We start from the raw sequence: 10,195 nt of genomic DNA, 5'->3' as shown, positions 1-10,195 counted from the left end.
GGGATTGGACAATGCCGCACTTCTATGTATTCAATATCCCGCGGCTGCCCAAGGAAAGACCGAGGAATTCGAGTTGAAGTCAAGTTTGCTACACCACATTCCGAAGTACCATGGGTTGTCCATGGAAGATCCTAACAAGCACTTGAAAGTGTTCGAGGTGGTATGCTTAAGCATGACTCCAATCAATGTTGACGGGAGTATATTGAAGATGAAGGCCTTTCCCTTTTCTCTCATGGAAAAGGCGAAAGATTGATCGTATGAATTAGCTCCCGGAACGGTCACATCTTGGGAGAGCATGAAACGGGCTTTCTTGGAGAAGTTTTTCCCAACTTCTCGAGTCATTCTCCTACGAAAAAGGATAAGTGGAATTCAACAAGATGAAGGTGAGTCTTTTCCTACGTATTATGAACGTTTTAGGAAGGTGCATGTCAATATCCCACTCCTATGAAGGAGGAACTTCTTCTACAATACTTCTATGAGGGGCTTCTACCAATCGAACGTCAAATGCTAGATGCCTCAGCGGTAGGAGCTTTGGTGGACAAGACCCCCACGGTTGCAAAGACATTGATAGCTAATCGAGCGTTGAACGCTCAACAATACGAAGGTGTTGGGCAAAGGACAAACCCACGGCAACACCAAGTGAATGAGGTAAGTGCCATCTCCGAACTTCAAAATCAAATGGCTAACCTTACTACTCTTCTTTCTCAGGTTGTGGAAGGACCAAAAGTACAAAATGTAAGTGCTTGTGGTGTGTGCTCCATGCAAGGACACCTTACGGACAAGTGCCCACAATTGATAAAGAATGGAGGGTGGGAGACCCTCAATGCCGTGGGTCTTGGGAAACCATATCAACAAAGAAGTGATCCCTTCTCTAATACCTACAATCCCGGTTGGAGAGATCATCCAAACTTCAAATGGCGAGAACCCCAACAAGGCCAACAATAAAGCACATTTAGGCAACAACCCCCGGGTTTCTATCAAAAGCTGTTTGCACCCACACAACCTCAAGCACAACCTACCCAAACCAATTCAGGTTCGTCCATTGATAATGATCAGATTTTTCAATTACTAACTTCTATGGCGCATGGTATGCAAAATAGAGACAAAATGATGGATGAGTTGGAGAAGCAAGTAGGGCAGATTGCGGAGTTCATGGGCCAATTTCGAGAGCAAGGCAAGTTGCCAAGTTTAACCGTTGTCAATCCGAGGGGAAGATTTGAAACTGCCAAGGCCATCACACTAAGGAGCGGGAAAGAAGTAGGAACTGAGCCACAACCATCGAAATCTGCCCCCAAGGAGGACGAGAAGTTGCAAATTGAGGAGGAGAACCAAGCAAAGGCCACAGCAAGGGTAGAAACACCCTTGCCGCAACCACCCAAGCATTCCAATTCGGCCACCATAGGTAAGGAAGGTCCAATTCAAGTTAATTTTAATGTCATTCCTCCGAATGTACCGTTTCCTAGCAGATTTTTGCAAGCCAAGAACGAAGAAGAGGAGAAAGATGTTCTTGAGACGTTTAGGAAGGTGCATGTCAATATCCCACTCCTTGATTCTATAAAGCAAATCCCGAAGTATGCCAAGTTTTTGAAGAAGCTTTGTACAACAAGGAAACGGATTCGGGAGAAAGAGGTGGTACATGTAAGTGAGAATGTATCTGCATTGTTGGAAAGAAAGTTACCACCTAAATGCAAATATCCAGGTAGTTTCACTATCCCTTGTGTTATTGGCAATACGAGGTTTGATCATGCTATGTTAGATTTAGGTGCATCTATAAATGTCATGCCATATGCTGTTTATGCATCTATGAATCTAGGAAAGCTTAAAAATGATGGAGTTATTATTCAATTAGCCGATCGATCTAATGTATATCCCAAAGGAGTGTTGGAAGATGTTTTGGTGCAGGTAGACCACTTGATTTTTCCTGCAGATTTCTATATGCTTGATATGGAGGACTCAACCCACTATCCACTATCCCCACTCTTACTTGGACGACCATTCATGAAAACGGCTCAAACCAAGATTGACGTGGCCAAGAGAGCAGTAACTATGGCCTTTGGTGGTGATATGATTAACTTTAAGATTTCTAAATCGGTTGAGAATACTAATGATGTTCGTTCTTGTTGTGCTATTAATGTAATTGAAAATATAGGGCAGGAATGTTCAACACTAGTCAAGAAGAATGTACCACAACCCACCATCGAGGAAGGAATTGGAGTGAACAACAAAGAGTGCACGACCCCAACCTTGAAATCACCAAATCTGGCCGAGTGCACCCCTTGTGCATCTATCCATAGTGCTACCACTTCTTTGCCGTACAAAGGTAAGCCACCTATTCCAATTTCGATTCCCATTTCACCTAATAGGTTGCTACCTTGTATGGTGCAGGTACCTAATCGAAGTCAACGTGGTGGGAGAGTTCGTGTTGATTTAGAGAAGCAAAGCACGACAATAAGAAAGGATCATTATCCCATCCCATTCAAGGACCCAAAGAATGAAGTATTTCGTAGGACAGGTAGTGGAAAAACCCCTCCATGCCGTGGGGTTCCATAAACCTTCAATGGAGCATCGTCCGGCTGCAAGACATTAAAGAAAGCGCTACTTGGGAGGCAACCCATGCATTCGACAAAGGAAGACCTAGAGAGCACTCCAATTCCAGATTTGCATTCCTAAACCCTTCTCTTTGTTGTTATTTCATTTCTGCCATGTTAGATTGTTTAGTTGCTGTTTTCTTTGTTTGTTGGTTATTTGTGTTAGTTTATGCTTGAAACATTGAGGACAATGTTTGATTTAAGTGTGGGGGGGGGGGTAACCAAAATGTTTTGATACAAATTCGTAGGGTTTTATCACCCATAATTTCAAATGTTGTTCCTTGCTGTTTTTAGGTGTTTTAGGCTGTTTTGGTGTGTTTTAGTGTGTTTTGACATAAAAATTCGAAAATCCCATAAAAATTTGAAAAAATGTTTTGAAAAACCCAAAAAGAGTCGTTTTAAAGTTGTTTTGTGTGTTTGTTTGTGTCTTAGGGTACCTTCCAACACAATGATGAGGATTTGGTTTTTAAGAGCATGACTGTTACAGAGAGTTATAAACATGGATGGACGTGTGATTTACTCTTTGGTTTATGCTTGGTTGTGGTTATGACTTATGAATTCACATGTAATCATAAAGAAAAAATTAGTTTTTGTAACATGCTTGAAGGAAGGAACTCAAATTAACGCTACAACCCTGAGAGACTTGAGCCTAAACGTTTATTTGGAGAGTTAAAATCTGTGCATTATTGTTTTCTAAAGTCGTTGCATGATCTCATTATTCTTTGCTTGGTTACTACCTAGAAGGCGTTTCATCATTTAGTTCCAAACACTAGAACTCATGCCAATGTCATTCAAAACATGTTATTGAATTGCATAACACATATTCAAGATGAAGTTAGTAGTTACCACCATAGCCAAAAAGCCTTCATTCCATGCATTTGTTTTTGTAGGTTTAACCCCGTTGAGCCTTGTTTAGCCTATATTGTTTGTTAACCCGCATTATCCTTACCTAGCCTAGATTAGGCCCATCCTTACCCTTGTTCTTGAAGCATAGTAAGCATGACTCAAAATGAATTCCTTTTGATCAAGAATGTGCAGGAAACAAGTGTGGGGGAAGTGATTCTTGTATGTGTGTGCCAAAGTCTTAAATGAGGCATGGGTTAGAAAAGAAAAAAAGAGAAAAAAAAAAAAAGAAGAAAGAAAAAAATTCGTGGAAAATAGAAAGAAAAAAAAAGAAAAAGTTGTGAATAGTATGAAAAGGAGTTGAAAAGATGTGAAAATGAGCTCTAAGTTGTTGGTTGTTGAAGAAAGGGTCCAAAACATTGAATTTGACCCTAAGTGTTGCATGCACATCCCTTTTGTGTTTAAAAGTTGATTTTTTGCATTCAAAAGTGAATTCTAAGTGTCAATTTCATTACTTTGCTTACTATTGTTTTAAGAACGTTTGTTTATCCTTTACTTTTCTTTGTTAGCCAATACCCCGAGCCCTGTTACAACCCTTAACTTCTATCTTGAGTGTTGTGTATTTCAATTTGTGGAGTTTGGGATTGGTATGAGCATATGGTGTCACTGGTTCTCGCATCTAAGTAGTAGCATTCCATTCATGAGATCATATACATGCTTATTTATTCCAGAAAAAGCTTTCTTGTTATATCGTATGTGAGTGCTAGTTTTCATATTTACATCAATCCTCTCACATATAACTAGTATAGGGTGTGTAGTCAGAAAATATATGTGAAAATTGAGTGCATATCTAGTAAGGAATTGAGCAAATTCTCTAAAGCATGTTACTACACTCAAAATCATGTTTTAATTGGTTGAATGTGAACTAGTACGTAGTGACTATGATTAAGTATGTGCTTAAGTGTGAAGATGACTAAAATCTGTGGGAATGATAATTTTTCATATGTCATGTGCATTGGGAATCCCTGAGGCAAATGTTGGAGGGTTTAGGTTGTGTTATGTTTGTTTTGTTTCATTTTGTTTTTCTTTTGTTTCTTTGTTTTGCTCGAGGACTAGCAAAAGTTAAGTGTGGGGGAATTTGATAGGAGCATATTTATGCGCCTTAGTTAGCTAGTTCTTATGCATTTTTGTTATGTTTTCTAAGTTAAAATAGACGTTTAAGATACTTTCATGTGTTTTTAGGTTTAAAGGGCATATTACCTAAAATGATGCAATTAGGAGCTTTTGGAGCAAAAGTGAGCATGGATTGGAAAGTACATGCTTGGAACACAAGGTTTGGACAAAATTGAAGATTTGAAGATTTGAGGATTCCTAGTCCAAGAAGGATTCCTAGTCCGAGGAGGAGTCCTAATCCAAGAAGGATTCCTAGTCCGAGGAGAAGTCCTAATTGAAGAAGGATTCCTAATCAACGAGGGAATCCTAGTTGAAGATAGATTCCTAGAAGAACGAAGATTCCTACTCAAACGAGGTTTCCTACTTGAAGTAGGAGAGCTAAGTCTAAAAGTTTCCACTTTGGGTTGATCTTTCCTAAACCTACATGGCCTTGAGTTTTAGCAAAATTAGAAGGTTCCTAAGCGTTGGAAGACACAAAGAAGGGTTCTAGAACATTTTCTCATCCTTGCCGTTGGTTGGGCCTTATTTTCTCTTGGTTTTGGGCTTTCTAGAAGCCCTATCTACATTCCCTAAACCTGCCGCACCTATCCCCTTTCTAGAACTTGTTTTCCTTGCCTTGCAAGGCATTCTCGAAGCCCTATCCATATCATCTAAACCTGCGGCACCTTTGTGGACCTTTTCCCTTGTGGATTCTGATTTCTAAGCCTATTTCCTTGTGGATTTGGGTTATTCAAGTCCATATTTGATTTACCTAGGGTTTTAAGTGCCTATATATACTCATTATAACCCCTTGGTCGAATTACCACCTCCCATATTCATTCTACACGCCAGAAATCCACCCTTGTGCTATACCGCAGCTTTCCACCACCATTCTCTCTAATTCCAGCCAGAAAGCATCCCTTGCCACACCACCCATCAACCCTAAACCTTTCCATACCATTCCCCATCCATTCTACACCATAAATACCACCCAAAACCTGTTATAAACTTCTCTGCCGCAGCAAGGAGGAAGGAGAAATCATTGACGCGCTTGCTGCCAAGTTGGAGCGTTCTAGGTGTTTTCTTTCTTTGGATTTTAATTTCTAAATTTATGTATCTTTGCTTTGCGAGTATGAGGAACTAAACCCCCCTTGGCTAGGGGGGGATTCAAAACCATGTTTATGCTTGCTATATGATTTGATTACTTCTAATTGCGTTTCATAAGTTGTGAATTCAATTTACTTATCTATATGAATTAAAACTGGTTTGTGTATGTTGGTTAAGAGGGCCCGCTTAGTTTGCATGCATGAATTTGATGCTAGGATATAAGGGAATTTCAATTAATTGTTATGAACTTATATTCACAAGTAGTAAAGGTTGTTGATCACAATTGCGTTAAGTAAATTGTTGGCATAAGTATCATGCGCTTTCATAGTTACGAGTGCCTCGTCAATGCTTATGATTTTTATAGAACTTAATGATCCTTGCTTGAATCTCTATTATGCGCTTTCATGTAGGGAACTTGTGGGGAATGCTTTGGGTTGTCGTATGCAATTCATCCAATTCAATAACTTAAGGAAAATCTGAGGGTTAATTTAAGCGGACCTAATTAACTTGGGGCGTTGAGAATTCATGGTTTATTGAGAAGCAATTGGAAATCATTTTGTATGCAAGTGTGACATGTGTGGAGAAGAACCCCTTAGCTAGTTTTCCATCCATTAACTTTAGCCAAATTCGTTTTAAAATCTGTTCAAGTTACAAAGTTTTTGTTTTGTTTTTAAATCCGTCTAAAATCAATCCCCCTTTATCTTGTTGAGTCATCTTAGTTAGAAGTCAATTTAGTTTGTGTTTTTAAGTGTCTTGAGTCAAGTTATAACCCAATTTCGTCCAGATTAGTGTTAGGTGTTCAAACTGCCCAGATTGTGATTTTAAGGCAGTTTTGAGTGTTTCTGGGCTGGTTTGAGTCTTTTGGTTTGTTTTAGTGTTTTAGAGTTTAGTTTTGCATTCTTTGAGTCTAGTTTAGTGTTTTAAACTTTGTTTTTACGTTTTTGAGTCAGTTTTAAGTGATTTAGCAATCCCTCCTAATCCCCGGCCTAGAACGATCCCTACTTACATACTTTGCTACAATTGATAAAAAGAGGGTTTAATTTGTGTGCTTATATATTTCGCATGAAGTTCAGTCTGTGATTCAGCAACCTTGTGTTTTTCTTGGACAGTTGGTGAAGTGAACTTTGTGGCATCAACAGTTTGGTCATCCATCCAATGAAATCATGTCTATCATGTTAAAACAGTCTAATATACCACTGGAGTTAGATATGAATCATAGTATGTGTACTTACTGTATTAAAGGAAATATGTGTAGGCTTCCTTTTTCTTCTAGCAATGATAAATACTCCTCACCTTTTGAAAAGGTACACTCAGATGTATGGGGCCATTCTCCAGTCAAAACAATAGAGGGGTACAGATACTATGTTACTTTTGTTGATCAATATACAAAATATGTTTGGATTTTTCCACTGTACAATAAATTAGATGTGTATGCAATTTTGTGAGTTTTTACAACTGGGTTTATACACAGTTTGGTATTGCTATTAAGTGTATACAATCTGATGGTGGGGGTGAGTACACAAGTCATTCCTTTAAAGTTTTTCTTGCTGCAAAGGGTGTTGAACATATGATCTCTTGTCCATACACTCCACAACAAAATGGAGTAGTTGAAAGAAAACATAGGCATATAGTGGAAACTGCCATTACTCTTCTTGCTCAAGCTGCATTACGACTTGAGTTTTGGTATTATACCTGTGCACATGCTGTGTTTTTTATCAATCGAATGCCCTGCAAAGTGTTGTCCATGGTGTCTCCTTATACAAAATTGTATGGTAAAGACCCTGAGTTGCAGAATTTGAACGTATTCGGCTCAGCAGTATATCCTTGGTTAAGACCATATTCTGCACATAAGTTACTTCCTAGGTCTAACCAATGTGTATTTTTGGGGTATTTCAGGGGATACAAGGGTGTAATATGTTATAATGTACAAGGCCAGAAATGTATTGTTTCAAGACATGTTATCTTTGATGAGACTGTGTTTCCTTATACATTGATAAAATCTAAAGCTCAAGGACAGAGAGTCACTTCGAGTCAACCTTCATATAGCATGGTGATAGTACCAGTTTCTGTACAACACAAGTCTTCAGCTCATGCAAATACAATAAATCCAGAGAGGAATATGGATTCATTTTTGGATCATGGAACAGCATTTGCAACACATACTCATGCACCACCTTCAGTTTCTACTTCACACATCAATAGTTCTTCAGCACGGTCAGACACTGGAACACAGGGATTTGAAACTCATGTATTCCCAGATACTTTTTCCTCTTCTCAAGATACAGTTCCCTTGCTTCCTGTCCTTGATCCATCTCAGCTTCAGGTAATTCTTCCTCTGTCTATTCCAAATGCACAAACTCAATCTCAGTCACACAATCACAATATTCAAACTAGACTTAAGACTGGTGCTATTATGCGTCGAGATTACACATCATGTCTTGCTGCACTACCCGAGTTAGCATCTATTCAGCTTCAAGCTCATGATACTAAAGATATCAATGGTCATATACCATGTGGTTTTTCTTTTATGGCCGACATACATGAGGAAGAGGAACCAAAGACCTTCAGAATTGCATCAACTATGTGTCAGTGGCAGAGTGCTATGCAAGAAGAGTATGATGCTTTAAAGTCACAAGGTACATGGAAATTAGTTCCTCCTCCTAGTGATAAAGGTGTAATTGGCAGTAAATGGGTCTATAAAGTGAAAAGAAATCCTGATGGGACAGTCTCCAGGTACAAAGCCCGATTGGTAGCACAAGGATTTAGTCAAGAGCACGGGTTGGATTATTAAGAAACTTTTAGTCCTGTGGTGAGGCATGCAACTGTGAGGCTTATTCTAGCATTGGCAGCTCAATACCACTGGAATTTACGACAATTAGATATTAAAAATGCCTTTTTGCATGGGGAGCTTGAAGAAGAGGTATATATGACCCAACCCTAAGGTTTTGTGGATCAGCAGTACCCTAGTCATGTGTGCAGGTTAATCAAGTCTTTATATGGCCTGAAACAAGCTCGAAGAGCTTGGAATTCAAAGTTTACAAGTTTTCTACCTGCACTTGGTTTTAAAACCTCCATGTCTGATACAAGCTTGTTTGTGAAGGTGGATGAGAGTGATGTTATTTTACTCCTCTTATATGTTGATGACATCATTTTAACTGGATCTAACAATGAGAAAATTTGTGTCTGTCATTAATAGTCTTGCAGCTGTGTTTGACTTAAAAGATATGGGAAACTTGACATATTTCTTGGGACTTCAGATTCAATATCATGCATATGGGTCCTTGTTCGTGAATCAATACAAATACATAAAAGAATTGTTGAAAAAGGCTGGAATGGAGCACTGTAAACCAACTTCCACACCCTCAAAACCTCACTCACAGCTACTTACAACTGAAGGCACACCATTGTCTGATCCTACTCAATATAGAAGCTTGGTTGGGGCTTTGCAGTACCTCACTTTTACAAGACCCGATTTTGCACACTCAGTAAATGTAGTATGTCAATATATGACTAATCCTTCAGAGTCTCATATGCATCTGGTGAAAATAATTATGAGGTATCTACAGGGTACATTCAACTGTGGGTTGACATACACTCAGTCTCCTGATTTTCAAATCAATGCTTACTCTGATTCAGATTGGGCAGCAGATATCAACACATGGAGGTCTATTACTGGTTATATTGTTTATTTGGGACTCAATCCAATATTGTGGCAGTCGAAGAAATAGGCTACTGTATCTCGCAGTTCTACAGAAGCCGAGTATAAAGCTTTGGCATATTATGCTGCGGATGTTTTTTGGATTCGATCTCTGCTAAAGGATATTCATCAAGTTCTTACACAACCTCCTACCTTACATTGTGATAATCTTTCAGCTCTAGCATTGTGTTCCAATCTGGTGTTTCACTCGAAAATTAAACATCTGGACACCGATTATCATTTTGTAAGGGAAAAAGTTCAAAAAGGGGATCTTCGTGTTCAGTACATATCAACACATGAATAGGTAGCAGATGTATTCACGAAAGGTTTACATAGTCCGGTGTTCGTTCAACATTGTCATAGCTTACATATTGAAGTTGCTGCTGTTGGTCAACAATTTTTACAAGCTCAAAAAGAACCAAGTCCCGCACCTACAGAACCTGGCAGTCCCACCATTTCTTCATTGCTGGTGCAAACAGTACTTAGAGATTCCCAGTTCTGTTTGAGGGGGTAGTATTAACCAAATAAACTGAATCAGTTGGAATCAAGTGGGACTTATCTTCAAAGTAGTTAGAGTTGGTTGGAGTTAGGCATAAAGGGTAAAAATGTAAAACTGTACTACATAGTTTTCTATATAAGGGCAGTCTTAGAGACTTGGAGTTTTACGATGTAATATTTCTTTTACTCAGAATATATCACTCAAAGTTCTCTTCCTTGTTTTTCTTCTTCATCTATTTCTTTAGTTTCTTCTTCATTAAGATTTCAATAATTCAGTAGCGTTAATACCCAGGGTCAGTCTAGAGATTTT

The 10,195-nt window shown here is 38.8% G+C and overlaps 1 protein-coding gene across 1 annotated transcript; it reads left to right on the top strand.

Moving 5' to 3' along the window:
• Positions 1-8,857: 8,857 nt before the first annotated feature.
• Positions 8,858-9,418, top strand: LOC126618126 (uncharacterized mitochondrial protein AtMg00810-like). Its single transcript, XM_050286220.1, has one exon. It carries the CDS (start codon positions 8,858-8,860, stop codon positions 9,416-9,418), a length of 561 nt encoding a protein of 186 aa, XP_050142177.1.
• Positions 9,419-10,195: the final 777 nt, after the last annotated feature.

The sequence above is a fragment of the Malus sylvestris genome, chromosome 4 (genome assembly GCF_916048215.2).
Source record: "Malus sylvestris chromosome 4, drMalSylv7.2, whole genome shotgun sequence".
In the NCBI taxonomy this organism is placed as follows: Eukaryota; Viridiplantae; Streptophyta; class Magnoliopsida; order Rosales; family Rosaceae; genus Malus; species Malus sylvestris.
Note: the sequence above shows the minus strand (reverse complement) of the source record. Positions and strands in the feature narration are given on the sequence as shown.

Excerpts from the sequence above, each read along its gene's own strand:
- LOC126618126 (XM_050286220.1), top strand. The coding sequence starts at position 8,858 with ATGAGAAAATTTGTGTCTGTCATTAATAGTCTTGCAGCTGTGTTTGAC.